Here is a 16232-nt window from a genome sequence, read left to right on the forward strand (position 1 = left end):
ATGTTTTTTCATAATTAACATCTCTTTTTAACTCTATTGAATTTTTATCTTGAATTTTTGAATCTTATGAATATTAAGGTATTGTTTAAGACATTGCTTTGAAAGTGTAACATTTACACCAAATGTAAACTGTAACCGAATATATAAGTAACATTTAATTCACTGTTAAATTTTTTCCAGGTATGGGATGCACCCATGCTTTTATCTGCTAGTCTTTATATTTATAGATATAGTCTTTAACATACTGTTTGCAGCGTTTTTTAATACGTTCATCATTGATTCATGGAATTAAAATCTGATCCTCTGACATAACAACAAAGTTTTAAAACCAAATATTACAACATCTTAATTATTTTTATATAATTAGTGATTAAATTTTCTAGTTAGCTCCAGTGAACTCCAGATCTGACTTTGCTGCAGTGTCTCAGAATATAAATTCCATATTGAAGTGATCTTTGTGTTTCCTGCCTTTCAGTATGTTCACATTGCTTAAGATTGATAAGTTATGTACTTATTTTATAGGTATTTAAAGTGATCACTTAATGCCAATAATTACGTCTAATCTATATTGTGTTATATAAAGATTCTATTTCAACTAGATGTTATAGATCTTGACATCCTTGATATGCATTTTAAAAATTCAAAAATTTTATTTTATAGATGCAACTGAGTAAGCACTTGGATTGTATTAAAGATGCTGCCAGATGCCAAGTGGGGCAAAATTTTGTCATATCAATATACTACTATAAAACAATTTTTTTTTACAGAAGTTAATTCAAATTTCTGTATTTCCAAGAGTTCCAGGACAGGTAATGCTTAACAACAAAAAAGCCAGAAAAGGATAAATGTTTACGGTTTTATAAATATGTCTAGGCTGTTGACTGCTTATCTCTTAGGCTAATTTATATTGCTAACTAAAATCAGGGTCTTCAGTAATGACCAATTTTTTCCTCTCAGGGTTTTAGTTTAGACTGAGTTATCATTATTGACTTATCACTTAGTAATTTTCTAATGGGTAATGCTATCACCAAGCTTGGTTTATAAAGGCGCCTTAGTTAATCCTAAATTTATCTGACATGATCTCTTGTACACTTTGTAACATTTTGAAGGCCTCAGTCAGAAGGTAGTAGCCATCCTGAGTTCTAGAGCCTGACTCGGTAGTCTGGGGAGGCCACCGTGATGATTAACACGGCCCCACTGCCAGTCCTGGCTTCCTGGCTCGCAGGATTTGCACTGACCTCTGCCTATATACAGGTACCTCATCATCCAAATTTGCTTGTCTTGAGTACTCATCTGGGACTTGAGAGGACTGGATGCAACACAACTTCTTGAGTCAGGATATGAGAAGTCATGGCTCATTAGCTATTTAAAATTGAATGAGTGTGGTGGCCACGTATGTCTGTCTTGCTGTACGTCTTTTTGTTAAAATTGTTTGAAACTTTACTCTTATAATCCTCTATAGTTTAAAAAAAAAAAGAGGGAGAATGTATATGTGTGTGTGTTTGTTTTATTGTTTGTCTTCAATGTTCCTTGAGATCAGATGAGAAATGGGTACATGACAGATCTAAGTTTTATTCCATTTTTTCCCAGCTACAGTTATTACAAAACAGTTCTTAATTGTTATTATACATTACTGCATTTGCTATTTGGGAAATACTATACTTTTAACTAATTCTTAAAGGTTTTGTAACAAAAATTATTTAAAGAACAGATATACTTGTCTGATATATGTTTCCTAAGCCATCTTGGTAAAATCTTTACTATAATCCATTTTCTATTCTATATTTGTAAACCATCTGAATAACCATGCAAACTTATTTTACTACAAACAACAGGGTAATTCTAACCAATTTATAATTTTAAATGTCTAAAGCTCTTAGATCATTATTGAAGCTACTTTATTGTGCTAAGCTAATATTGTTTTTTGGCTCACTTAATTTAAATCTCAGACTATCATTGAAAATGTTTTTTAGTCAGCTTTTGCTTAAGTTCACTTATGGCCAGGTTTCTCATGTTATACACTCATTGCCTTTTTCAATGTGTTACTTGGGTATGTGCCTTTATTTTAAATTTATAGCAAACATTGGACCTTTGGGCAAATATTTTCTAAGGCTGTTTTTTTTTTTTTTTTTTTTGAGGGGGGAAAAGATTTATTTATTTTTATTGGAAAGGCAGATTACAGAGAGAGAGGGAGAGACATGAGATCTTCCATCCGCTGGTTCACTTCCCAAACAGCCGCAATGGTCAGAGTTGAGCTGATCCGAAGCCAGTAGCTAGGAGTTTCTTCCGTGTCTCCTACGTGAATGCAGGGGCCCAAGGACTTGGGCCAGCTTCTGCTGCTTTCCCAGGCCACAGGCAGGAGCCTCATCATCACTACTACTAGAATGAATCTCAGGAGATGAGTCAGACTGGGATGATGAAAATTCTTCTTTCCATTTCTTCCATTTCTTTGGTGGCGGCTCAGCCTTTACTTTGGGCTGTTTAACTTTGGGTTTCGTGGAAGGGACTTTTGTAGATGTAGTTTTTGTTGTTGGAGGATCAGAGGTTTTATTGCTACTACTTGGCTTAGCCTGAACAGTTCTGATAGTTTGTGAAGGCTTATTTCTTGGCTTTTTCGAACACACTCTAACATACTCCTTCTTGTTTGCATTTTCAATGAACTTCACATATATCCTTTTGTATTTAGTCTTTGCATCACCAAAATATCCAAGATAACTATTTGTAGCAGCAAACTCTCTCTGGCCATCGCGAATTTCAGGAACAAATTTCTGTAATAAAGCTTTTTGTACTTTCCAAATAGCAGGAGGTTCTTTTCCTGTTTTTAAAGCCTCCTTAAATGTATCTATGTCTTCTATCTTGACCACAAATTCGTCACGCTCTCTGTATTGGCCTTCTCCTCCGCTTTCTGCATTTTCGTTGTCAGTAAAACCTTGTATGGCAACAGTGTCTTGTCCCTTTGCAAACTGGTCTGAAGGAAGACCATCACGTTCAATGGACTTTGAGGGTTCTGCAGGGTTTGTGTTCTCCAACGTATTTATTGCAGATGAAGCAGAATGGAGAGAATCTTGCTTAACAGTGGCAGAGGAACAAGGAGTCTGACCAGTAGTACTGGCAGTTGGGCTAGCAGTAGTTCCTACCTGTCGCGCTTCTGAAACTTTCTTCTTTTTATCAGAAGCAGTTAAGGGAGCAGAGATATTTTTATAAATATCATTACTGCATACTCCAGGATCTTCTTCATCAGAAGAAAATGAAGATAAATGTTCTAAGTTTTTAAGTTCGTTATCAACTTTTTCTGAAGGACTGTTACCTCCAGTTTCAGATACTAAAGGCAAGGGTGCTGCAAATGACGTCATCTTTGGAAGTGGTGGTGGGCAGAGTGCACGAACAGTCTGGGTCCCTGGTCGTTTAGTCCTATTAGGCATGCGTACAGTGAGCGTGGAAAACTGCTGCTTTGGGCCAGATTTCAGAAAATCTAAGAAAGAAGCAATGAATCCTGTTTTGACCTCTGGCTGCTTTTCCTCTACCTCTTTGATCTTTTGTCTCATTTTCTCTTGATGCTGATAACCATCGTGGCTGCTCTCTGAGGGAGGAGTATATGGGGAATATGGGTCTGTTCCTCTTGGATTCTGGCGTTTGCTATGGGAAGGCCTTTTCAGTTGTTTCTGATTACTAGTCTCTTCCTCTTTATTTTGTCCTTTTCCTTTAGTCTTTTTCTTTTGAAGAGAAAAATGCGGTAAATCTTGGTTTTCTTCTTCAGTCTTGACACCAATTGCATCTGCAGGTTGGGCCATGGCCAGGAGTGCAGGTGCACTCCTAGTTGAGTTCACCGACACACCACTGTCATCACCTGCTAAGGCGAACTCGCTCTCTGATGTAGCACTCTCTCCACTTAAACTTCTGCCACTAGAAACAAACTCTGGGTTTCTGTTAGTGTTTAACATGCCTTCAACAGCAACTTCACCGATCATGCCTTAGGGCATGGGCATCAGGCACCTCTTCCTACTACCCAGGTCCTTTTAGATCCTGGCTGTGATTTACAGATTCTTCAGCAGTCAATCCTTCAAGGGGGCTTAGGACAAGTGAAGGCATCTTTACAAGCCCAGCGTGTTCAGAGTCCTCAACAAATAGTACAGTCTTTCCTTCAAATGGATGGTCATATTATTCCAAGTAATGGTGAGCATTCTCAGCAGCAACTCCATCCTCAAAATTCTGATGTCATGAAGCTGGACCTCCCTGAATCTTCAAAACCATTACAGCCGCATCTGACCACAAAGGCCCATTTCAGTGAAACAAATCAGCATGAGTCAAAGAATCAGTTTGTTTCTCTTGGATCAATATGTTTCCCTGAGGCCATGCTTCTCAGCGATGAAAGAAACATTTTATCAAATGTAGATGACATCTTAGCAGCTACAGCAGCAGCTTGTGGAGTTACACCTGATTTTTCTAAATCTGCTTCAAATGAAGCTATGCAGGCTGTGGAGGGTGGTGATTCTAAGTCGCAGTTTCAACAACCCTTAGATGTTAGGCATGTGACTTCAGACTTCAACCCTGTAGCAGCTACAGTAGGAAAGCCACAGAACATTAGTGATATTTCCTTAAATGGGAATCAGGTTAGTGTAAACCTTTCAGCAGTACCTACCCTTCAGTCAAAAATGACTCTTGAACAACAGTGCATTGAAACACCTGGTCAAAATATGTCGACCACAGCAAATTCAACAGTGGTTGGAACAAGTCATGAAATCCAAGAGCAGCGTTCTGGCACATTGAAGAAACAGTCTGCTACGAATCCTGAGTCTAAGGCTGTTTTTTGATGGTTTTCACCTGATATTGTTACTGAGAGTGATCTATATAATTATTTTTAATTATTTTAACTTTTCCTTCACTTCTCTTATACTTCCTCTCCAAAAACTCCAAAGGGCCTCTCAGAATATACATTTAGACCTCCAGAGTTTATATAGGTGTGGCTAACTTATGGACCTGAAATCCCAAGGATTGCCTCTACAGCTCACTTTCCCAGAGGCCCAGAGGAAGAATAGCAAGCTAGGTACCAGAATGCTATCTCTCCTTCTTGCCTCCCTGTGGCCATAACAATGGAAAGAGTTTCTCTAGCCTCCGTGCTACGCTTGCTGGGATCGACAGACACTTCCACCCAGAACTGTTTTAAAGGCTGAGTCTGAAGATCAACACCTGCCATGAGGACACGTCATGCGTACATCTGCTGACTACCTTCTACCACGGAAGACATCTCTCTGCACAGAACTCAAGCCACTTCCAAAAGGACTGTTGATAAGTGACATTTCTCCCTTACAGATGGAGCCTTAAGCTCCTTCCAACTTTCCTGAAGATGGTTCTGTATACACTGTAATTTGTACTAGTGCATTGTTACCAACTGTCTTAATTGTTACTTGATGCCTGGTACTTTTGGTGTCTTGAGAAGGTCCTCATATGTAATGTTAACTGTAAATTTGCCTGAACTATGGTATGATGCTGCTACTGTTTATGCTTTGGAATTGTTTTCAACAACTTTGTCCATGCTTTGTGGGTTATCTTTTGGTTTCACTGCATTTGTTACCCTTATTGGACCTATTACAGTTGGTGCAGTAGTTCATAGGAAAGTACTGATAAAGATTTAGAGGCTAAGATTAATGAATTAGAAGAGGCAGGGATTTATATTGGCAATGAAATTCAACACCTAAAAACCAGATTTGGTACCTCTTGCCATAGTATTTATAAGTGGATCTGTGTCACTCCTCTTCCTTATAATGCCTCATATATCTCTTGGAGTGATGTTAAAACTCATTTCCAAGGTGTATGGACTGACACATCTGCCAGCCTTAGCATTCAGGGATTACATGCCCAGATTTCTGCCATCTCTCACTCTCACCTTCAGGCTCTCTGCAGAGGGGTAACTAACCAATTCTTACAATCTCTTTCATCCTTTATTTCTGACAAGAACTTTCACTCGCTCTCTATAATTTAGGTATCGCACTAATTATTCTCTTTGTATTATTTTTTGGCCCAGTCATCTTCAGATGTTTGAGCTCCATGATTCAAGCTACTCGCACAGAACTCTGCACACCCAAACTTAATATAAAAGAAAGGGGGAGATGCCGGGGTCCGTGTGATGGATGTAGAAAAACAGGAAGGTGTGAGAAACATTGCTTCCATTGCAGGCAAGGCCGCGAAGGAACTGCCCGCCGAGCAGGGCTCCGGTGGGACGTTGTTTTGATCACCTGAATGCAGCCCGCTTTCCATTGCCGGACACCGGACTTCCCCACTGAGTTTTCAGTGATCAGCCTAGGCACTGTCTGCCCCTGCGGAGTTAACAGTTGACGTAGGGTATCTGTGCGAGCTTGGAAGTTGATGTTACTGATATTCACCTTTAGCATAAAGGTTTTTACCTACTACTATTACGGCTGCCACCATTGCTATGTTAATCAAAGGTGCTCTGTCCTCAGGTGGTGGGGACTTGTTTACAGCCTTTCCTCTCCCATTGACGATATGTTAATCAAGGGTGCTAACTTCCCAGGTATAGGGGAAACCCATTCTTTCTCTCTTTGATCTTTTGGGTCCTGCCTCCCGGACACATTCCTCCCTTAGCTGATTCAAGAGGTATGTGTTACTGGTTGAGCTTTCCTTAGGTGAGACAAACGGCAGAATTATCTTTAGCAACACCCATTTGATCATGACGTAAAAAGTCTGAGCCAGAGTTTGACTGATTGTATAAATAAAGCGGACGGCTTTATTGCATAATCCACTATTATCATGGAATCCTAGTGGTCTGTCTCTTTCTTTCTGCGCCGCATCCATGCACCCTTCCCGAGTTTAGAAACCCAAGCTGGAGCTGCACTCCGGCAGCTGCCAGGACAGCTGATGGTATGTGAAGTTCATGAGCCAGTTGGAGTTGTTTTGGCACTGGAAGAGCTGTGCTGCTGCTACGGGCAGTGGCCAATCACCACCGCACTGTGTTCTCTATGTTTCACATCCACTGTTCCACATATGTGCTGCCAGAGCACTTGGTTTCCATGGCAACGGGAAATGGCTTGTGCGCTGAACTTGTCTTTGGCTGTGGAATAATGAGAGCCTTGAGTGAGGAGCTACATATTACTTGTGTTTGGGTGCTCAACATGCTTGATTCCATCCCACTGGTCTTAAAGCGCATTGGAGAGAAAGTGAACAAACAGGGTTTCCTAGATAGCTACCAGGACAGCTGATGGTATGTGAAGTTCATGAGGCAGGTGGAGTTGTTTTGGCACTGGGAGAGCTGTGCTGCTGCTTCGGGCAGTTGAAATTTACCGCCAAACTACCATTCATAGGTGTCACATTCAGTGTTCCACATATGTGCTGCCAGAGCACTTGGTTTCCATGGCAACGGGAAATGGCTTGGGCGCTGAACTTGTCTTTGGCTGTGGTGTTTTGAGCTCCTTGAATGAGGAGCTACTCTTTAATTTGCTTGGGTGCTCAACATGCTTGATTCCATCCCACTGGGCACAATGGGCATTAGACCGCAAGTGACCAAACAGGGTTTCCTAGATAGCTGCCAGGACAGGTGATGGTATGTGAAGTTCATGAGCCAGGTGGAGTTGTTTTGGCACTGGAAGAGCTGTGTTGCTGCTTCAGGAAGTAGCCATTAAAAAACAAACTACCTTCCTTTGGTGTCATAAGCAGTTTCAGACATATGTGCTGCCAGAGCACTTGGTTTCCATGGCAACGGGAAATGGCTTTGGCGCTGAACTTGTCTTTGGCTGTGGAGCTTTGAGCTCCTTGCCTGGGCAGCTCCATGTTAGTTTTGTGTGAGGGCGCTCAATATGCTTGATTCCATCCCACTGGGCTCAACAGGCATGTGGACCGGAAGTGACCAAACAGGGTTTCCTAGCTAGCTGCCAGGACAGGTGATTGTATGTGAAGTTCATGAGTCAGGTGTAGTTGTTTTTTCACTGGAAGAGCTTGTGTTGCTGCTTCAGGCACTTACCATTCACCACCACACTACCTTCCATAGGTGTCATATCCGCTTACACTCATATGTGCTGCCAGAGCACAAGGTTTCCATGGCAACGGGAAATGGTTTGGGCGATGAACTTGTTCTTGGCAATGGAGTTTTGAGCGACTTGAGTGAGGAGCTACTGTTTAGTTTGTTTGGGTGCTTAAGCTGCGTGATTCCATCCCACTGAGCCCAATTGGCATTTGAACCGATAGAGACCAAATAGGGTTTCCTAGATAGCTGCCAGGACAGCTGATGGTATGTGAAGTTGATGAGCCAGGTGGAGTTGTTTTGGCACTGAAAGAGCTGTGCTGCTGCTTCGGGCAGTTGCCATTCACTATCGGACCAATATTCCCTTGGTTTCACATCCACAGTTGCACATACGTGATGCCAGAGCACTTGGTTTCCGTGCAACGGGAAATGTCTTGGGCGCTGAACTTGTCTTTGGCTGTGGAGTTTTGAGTGCCTTGAGTGAGGAGCTCCGTGTTAGTTGTGTGTGGGTGCTCCAGCTGCTTGATTCCATCACACTGGGCCCAACGGGCATTTGACAGGAAGTGGCCAAACAGGGTTTCCTAGATTGCTGACAGGAAGGTTATTGTATGTGTAGTTGATGAGCCAGGTGGAGTTGTTTTGGCACTGGAAGAGCTGTGTTGCTGCTTCGGGCACTTGACATTAAGCAACAAAACACCTTCCCTTGGTGTCATATGCAGTTTCAGACATATGTGCTGCCAGAGAACTTGGTTTCCGTGCAACGGGAAATGTCTTGGGCGCTGAACTTGTCTTGGGCTGTGGAGTTTTGAGTACCTTGAGTCGGCAGCTCCATGTTAGTTTTGTGTGGGTGCTCAAGCTGCTTGATTCAATCCCACTGGGCCCAATGGGCTTTGGAGCGGAAGTGACCAAACAGGGTTTCCTAGATAGCTGCCAGGACAGCTGATGGTATGTGAAGTTCATGAGCCAGTTGGTGTTGTTTTGGCACTGCAAGAGCTGTGCTGCTGCTTCGGGCAGTTGCCATTCACCACCGCACTGTGTTCTGTATGTGTCACATCCACTGTTCCACATATGTGCTGCCAGAGCACTTGGTTTCCATGGCAACGGAAATGGCTTGGGGGCTAAACTTGTCTTTGGCTGTGGAATTTTTAGTGCCTTGAGTAAGGAGCTACATGTTTACTTGTGTTTGGGTGCTCAACATGCTTGATTCCATCACACTGGACCCAATGGGCATTGGAGAGGAAGTGACCAAACAGGGATTCCTAGATAGCTGCGAGGACAGCTGATGGTATGTGAAGTTCTTGAGGCAGGTGGAGTTCTTTTTGGACTGAGAGAGCTGTGCTGCTGCCTCCGGAAGTGGCGATTCACCACCACAGTAACTTCCATAGGTGTCATATCCACTTACAGACATATATGCTGCCAGAGCGCTTGGTTTCCATAGCAACGGGAAATGGCTTGGACGCTGAACTTGTCTTTGGTGGTGGATTTTTGAGTGCCTGTGTGCGGAGTTCTTTGTTAGGTTTGTGTGGGTTCTCAAGCTGCTTGATTCCATCCCACTGGGCACAATGGGCATTTGGACCGGAAGTGACCAAACAGGTTTACCTAAATTGCTGCCAGGACAGCTGATGGCATGTGAAGTTCATGAGCCAGGTGGAGTTGTTTTGGCACTGGAAGAGCTGTGCTGCTGCTTCAGACAGTTGAAATTCACCACCACACTACCTTTCATAGGTGTCATATCCACTGTTTCACATATGTGCTGCCAGAGCACTTGGTTTCCATGGCAACGGGAAATGGCTTGGGCTCTGACCTTGTCTTTGGCTGTGGAGTTTTGAGCTCCTTGAGTGAGGAGCTAGTCTTTAGTTTGTTTGGGTGCTCAACATGCTTGATTCCATCCCAATGGGCACAATTGGCATTAGACCGCAAGTGACTAAACAGGGTTTCCTAGATAGCTGCCAGGACAGCTGATGGTAGGTGAAGCCCATGAGCCAGGTGGAGTTGTTTTGGCACTGGGAGAGCTGTGCTGCTGCTTCGGGCAGTTGCCATTCACCACCAAACAATGTTTTCTGTGTGTTACATGCACTGTTCCACATATGTGCTGCCAGAGCACTTGGTTTCCATGGCAACGGGAAATATCTTTGGCGCTGAACTTGTCTTTGGCTGTGGAGTTTGAGCTCCCTGAGTGAGGAGCTCCATGTTAGTTTTGTGTGTGTGATCATGCTGCTTCTTTAAATCACACTGGACCCAACGGGCATTTGGACTGCAAGCGACCAAACAGGGTTTCCTAGATAGCTGCCAGGACAGCTGATGGTATGTGAAGTTGATGAGCCAGGTGGAGTTGTTTTGGCACTGGAAGAGCTGTGTTGCTGCTTCGGGCAGTTGACATTAAAAAACAAACTACCCTGCTTTGGTGTCATATGCAGTTTCAGACATATGTGCTGCAGGAGCACTTGGTTTCCATGGCAATGGGAAATGGTTTTGGCGCTGAACTTGTCTTTGGCTGTGGAGTTTTCTTCGCCTTATGTGGACAGGTCCATTTTAAGTTTTGTCTGTGGAAGCTCAACCTGGTTGATTCCATCACAGTGGGCTGAATTGTCATTGGACCGGAAGTGACCAAACAGGGTTTGCTAGATAGCTGCCAGGACAGCTGATGGTATGTGAAGTTCATGAGCCAGGTGGAGTTGTTTTGGCACTGGAAGAGCTGTGCTATTGCTTCGGGCAGCTGCCATTTACTCTCGGACCAATATTCCCTTGGTGTCACATCCACATTTGCACATACGTGCTTCCAGAGCACTTGGATTCCGTGCAAGGGGAAATGTCTAGGTCGCTGAACTTGTCTTTGGCTGTGGAGTTTTGAGCGCCTTGAGTGAGGAGTGCCATGTTAGTTTTGTGTGGGTGCTCCAGCTGCTTGATTCCATCACACTGGGCCCAATGGGCATTTGACGGGAAGTTGCCAAACAGGGTTTCCTAGATAGCTGCCAGGACAGCTGAAGGTATGTGAAGTTGATGAGCCAGGTGGAGTTGTTTTGGCACTTGAAGAGCTGTGTTGCTGCTTTGGGCAGTGGCTATTCATGACCACACTACCTTCCCTAGGTGTCATATCCACTTTGAGACATATATGTGCCAGAGGACTTGGTTTCCATGGCAACCGGAAATGGCTTCGGCGCTAAACTTGTCTTTGGCTATGGAATTTTTAGCGCCTTGAGTAGGCAGCTTGATGTTAGTGGTGTGGGTGCTCAACATGCTTGATTCCATCATTCTGGGCCTAGTGGGCCTTTGAACAGAAGTGACCAAACAGGGTTTCCTAGATAGCTTTCAGGACAGCTGTGGTATGTGAAGTTTAAGAGCCAAGTAGAGTTTTTTTGGCACTGGAAGAGCTGTGCTGCTGCTTCGGGTAGTTGCCATTCACCACCACAGTACCTTCCTTAGTTGTCATATCCACTTACACACATATGTGCTGCCAGAGCACTTGGTTTTCATGGCTTAGGGAAATGGCTTGGGTGCTGAAATTGTCTTTGGTGATGGAGTTTTTAGCGCCCTGAGTGCGGAGCTCAATGTTAGTTGTATTTGGGTGCTCAACATTCTTGATTCCATCCCAATGGTCTTAAAGAGCATTGGACTGGAAGTGACCAAAGAGGGTTTCCTAGATAGCTGCCAGAACAGCTAATGGTATGTGAAATTCATGAGCCAGGTGGTGTTGTTTTGGCACTGGAAGAGCTGTGTTTCTGCTTCGGTCAGTGGCCATTCACCACCACAATAACTTCCATAGGTTTCATATGCACTTACACACATATGTGCTGTCAGAGCACTTGGCTTCCATGGCAACGGGAAATGGCTTGTGCGCTGAACTTGATGGCTGTGGAGTTTTGAGCGCCTTGATTGAGGAGATCCATATTAGTTTTCTTTGGGTGCTCAAGCTGCTTGATTGCATCACACTGGCCCCAATGGCTTTGGAGTTGAAGTGACCAAACAGGGTTTCCTAAATAGCTGCCAGGACAGCTGATGGGATGTGAAGTTGATGAGCCAGGTGGAGGTTTTTTTATCACTGGAAGAGCGATGCTGTTGCTTCGGGCAGTGGCCATTCACCACCACACTACTTTCTTTAGGTGTCATAATCAGTTTCAGACATATGTACTGCCAGAGCACTTGGTTTCCATGGCAACGGGAAATGGCTTGGGTGATGAACTTGTCTTTGATGATGGAGTTTTGAGCGCCCTGTGTGAGGAGCTACATGTTAGTTGTGTTTGGGTGCTCAACATGCTTGATTCAATCACCATGGTCTTAAAGGGCATTGTACCGGAAGTGACCAAAAGGGTTTCCTAGATACCTGCCAGAACAGCTGATGGTATGTGAAGTTCATGAGCCAGGTGGAGTTCTTTTGGCACTTGAAGAGCTGTGTTGTGTAGAACCCAAATTCAGCTCCAGCAGAAAAAGGGTCAATAGAATGCCTGCAGGCAGAAGACCTTGTGAGATAAGGAGTGGCAGAAGACCTTGCAAGATAGTGAGCTAGGAGGCATTGGGTGCTTTCCAAGAGCTAGGAACAGTAAGCTTCAATTTCCCAAGTTTCTATTTTACAAAAGAAAGATAAGTTTCCATTTCTCAGACATTGAGTCATTCCTGAAGACTGCTTTGAGCAAGGGCAGCTTCTGTACCAATCATAGCCTTGTGTGACTTATAGGTGCCAATGGGATCCCTGTTACTATGCATCTGCTTCTGTAACCCCGCTTCCTGCTTCCCATATCCTATAAAAAGACCCAGCTTGTGCGGCTCGGCGCGACTCCTTACTCGATCAAGCGGGAGGGCCCACGAGCTCGTGTGAAATAAACCTTGCCTCATGCGTGATTGCATCTCTTGGTCTCCTGTCTCGTGTCTGCCGGAGGGCTCCATTTGTCGTGGGGCGAGGGGTCCCTGGCCATCGCCCCCTCGGGTTTAACATTTGGAGGTGCCACCGAGATTTGGGGACCCTCTGCCGCAGCCACGGACAGCTGGCCAACAGGAGGTAAGGCTGTAACTGCAGTGAATCACTTTCTGTTGTCTCTTGTTGTTGTTTCTCCTTGTGAGACTTGGTTTTTGGAGATCTCTTTGTGATATTGTGAGACTTGGTCTTTGCTCTTTTCCTGACGTATCCGTTTGGCCTCTGAGGAGTTGTTTGGGAGACTAGAGAAGGAGTCGACGGACTCTTCGGACTTCTCTCTCTCCTCCCCGGGGGACGCCCTGTGGGATTGGAAGCCTCTGGGCTTCATGTGGTGGCCACATCTTTCTTCCTTTTTGTTGTTGTTGTTGTTGTTTTTGGTGCATTTGTTGTCCGGGGGTTGAACTCCCCGTGTGTTCTGTGGAGGCGCCGGCACTGTGTGAGTGAATAAGCACGCTGCGTGTGCGTGTGTGTGTGAGGAAGGCCTGTAGTGTGTAAAGTTTGATAAGTAAGTAGTGTGGATGTGTTAAGATGGACCAAAAGGTCACAACTCCCCTGAGCCTCTTCCTAGATCACTGGAGTGAGGTCCGTGCCAGGAGTCACAGCCTCTCCGTGGATGTGAAAAAGAAGAAATGAAGGACCCTTTGTGCGGCTGAATGGCCATCATTCGATGTCGGATGGCCACGAGAGAGAACTTTTCATCTACCCATTATTTTACAGGTTAAAGATCCAAATCTAGAGGAGTGATAAATGTGTGGAAAAGTGTGTAAAATAAACCGGTCCAAGTAAAAATTGATTTACTGTAAAAATTTGTTATTTGCAGGCCTAAATTGGATGTGTACTATGTGTCCTTGTTTGTAGCCCTGTTTTTATTTTAGGCTTGAATTAAATGCCCGGGAAGGCTCCCACAGCTTCGGAGTACTGCTGGTTGACCAAAGTGTGTTTTCTAGGCAACAAAACCTAGGCGGGAGCAAGCTCTTCAGTTAATTTAACTCTTTCTAGTCTGAGAGATTTTGGTTCCTTTTCTAGGGTGGTCTCTGCCTCTAACTAGGAGTGTAAAATCCTATGTGCCTTTTGTAGTATATTTTAGTGATATTAATAATGGGTTCATGTGCCTTATCTGAGTTTTTATATTATGGCAAGTGATTTCAGTAATAAACTCTCAGGGTTTTACAATGTTCTTTGCTACTTTTTGGTCTTAAAAGTTGGCACTGGTTTCTAGTGTTGTAACTCAGATCAGATCTGACCTACTTGTCAGCATGCTCAGTTCTCCTGACTTTGGGAATTCCATAGGATCCATGGAACTCTCAATTAAGAGACAAAATTTAGATAATTCAGTTCCTATTTGAAACAACCTGGATTATATTCTCACAATGTTATAAAATTATGCAAAGTTGGTTGCTTCATATGTTCTATAAAGTGGTGGATATTTACATGATAAAAAAGAATGTGTATTGATGTTTATGTCCATTGGTCAAAATGTTTTTAATCACAAAATTGATTCAGGTTATAAGTTATCTGTGTTCTTATTTATAAAGAAGTACTGTTTTTAAAATTTTGCCTTACAGGAAAACAAGAAGTTTTTAAAGGATGTATAATAAAGTTGTCTATATTGTATATAATCTTCTAAATATTTAACCTTTTTAAAGCAACAGAATCGAAACAAAAGTCAAAAGTTCTTGTCAGAAGTTCTTCAATGCCCTTGACTTCAGTAAAACAGAAAATAAGAAGATAGTCCAGGCCTATCAGCCCAAGAAAAAAAAAAAAAAAAAAGAAGAGGCATGCTTGAAGCCTGGCCTTTGGAAAAAATTGGGACTTTAGAACCTTGACCTTGTCTCTGCCTTCATTTAAAAAAAGAGGGAACTTCCCAAATCAACTAAAAGGAGAATGGCTAAAAAAAGAGAAGAGTTGGGACAAAATACTTGAAGGTTTAAGCACGTTAAAAAAGAGTTGGGAAGTCGGAAAAGTTGAAATGAGAATGGCTGTGTTAGACTGCAACGCTGAAAAGACAAAGAAAAAAAACATTTGCAGAATAAAGTTTGTTAAAGAAAAAAAATGGAGAAACCGTGAAAAATGTAAAAAGGATACATCTTGTATGATTTGTATGCAATATAATTACTCATAGTCTCTGAATACTATTTACAACATTTCCTAGATAGTCTGTTTAATTGGTGAAGTTGTGAGATGATTTTATACATTAATTTCTGTCTTTAATGTTGTAGTTTCCTTTTGGTAATTGACTAAGGAAATATACATTTTGCCTTCCAGTTAGGTAATTTTTGAGTTCTCTATATTGTCTTTGTTAAGTTTGCATAACTTAAAAAGAACAGTGTTTTCAAGAGTATTTTCTGATATGTATTTAATTTAAAATATCTGCATGATCACTTTATAAGTAAAAAAAATTGATCTGGTACTGCTTAAATCAGCTTGACTAAATATTACTCGATAATAATGAGAAATCTCTAATTAAATCCTTTAAGACCTCTTGGTATATTTAACAGGTTTAACTCTTCTGTTTTGGAATTTCCAAATGGGCTCTGGAGGTCTGAAAGTCAAAAGAAGGTGTGTCAAAGTCTCTATCTTTCTTTTGGTAAAGGTAATAACTTGGTTTGAATATTTGGATTATATGCAAAATATTGTAAAATGTGAGATTATGTTAATTTTCAAGTTCTCTTGTATTATTATTAGTCATGATGGTTAGGCTCCTAAGCCTAAAAAGTACAAGCATGTATAAAATCCTACAGGTGATTTCATAGGACTGAATGAAACACAGGTGTCTCTACCTATTCAGTGTGTTATAATTCTAATTGTTGCTACTGTATTTTCTAAGTTCTGATAGACCTATTATATCTATTAAAATTAAGAATTAATAGTAAACTATGGGTATGGTTTATTCAAATTACTAAGAACAAGATGTAATTCTAAATAACTAGTCACTTTAAAACACTTAAGAGAATTTTCAAGTAACTGTTACAAAAACTGTTTTGTTTCATAATGTGTGTGCTATCTGATATACATGTGCACGTTTATGTGAAAAGCTGTGAAGTCTATTTTAATTGACTTATAAATGAAAATGTTCACAAATAAAAATTGTTAAGCTAAATTCTTTAGAAAATAATATATGGATGCATAATTAAGTTCTTGGAGAATTATGTCTGTTCCTGTTTTCTCAGAATCTACAAAGTCTGTTCAACTAAATAGTTCTGCATGCATTCAAATAGACTTACTGCTAAAGGCACAGTTTCAAATCGTCATGGAATGCCAGATCCCCATGAACTAAGTGGTAAAATGCATGGCTGTATATATATATATAAGTGTTCAATGATAATTTAGATGTCAGGTAGTGTTAAAAAT

General features: G+C 42.1%; 1 protein-coding gene across 1 annotated transcript; it reads right to left on the minus strand.

Moving 5' to 3' along the window:
* Positions 1–2224: 2224 nt before the first annotated feature.
* On the minus strand, positions 2225–3957 carry LOC131478745 (glutamine and serine-rich protein 1-like). Its single transcript, XM_058659317.1, has one exon. It carries the CDS (start codon positions 3939–3941, stop codon positions 2274–2276), a length of 1668 nt encoding a protein of 555 aa, XP_058515300.1. The 5' UTR covers positions 3942–3957; the 3' UTR covers positions 2225–2273.
* Between the last annotated feature and the right edge of the window lie 12275 nt (positions 3958–16232).

The sequence above is a fragment of the Ochotona princeps genome, chromosome Y, assembly GCF_030435755.1.
Source record: "Ochotona princeps isolate mOchPri1 chromosome Y, mOchPri1.hap1, whole genome shotgun sequence".
NCBI lineage: Eukaryota > Metazoa > Chordata > Mammalia > Lagomorpha > Ochotonidae > Ochotona > Ochotona princeps.

Excerpts from the sequence above, each read along its gene's own strand:
- LOC131478745 (XM_058659317.1), bottom strand. The coding sequence starts at position 3,941 with ATGTTAAACACTAACAGAAACCCAGAGTTTGTTTCTAGTGGCAGAAGT.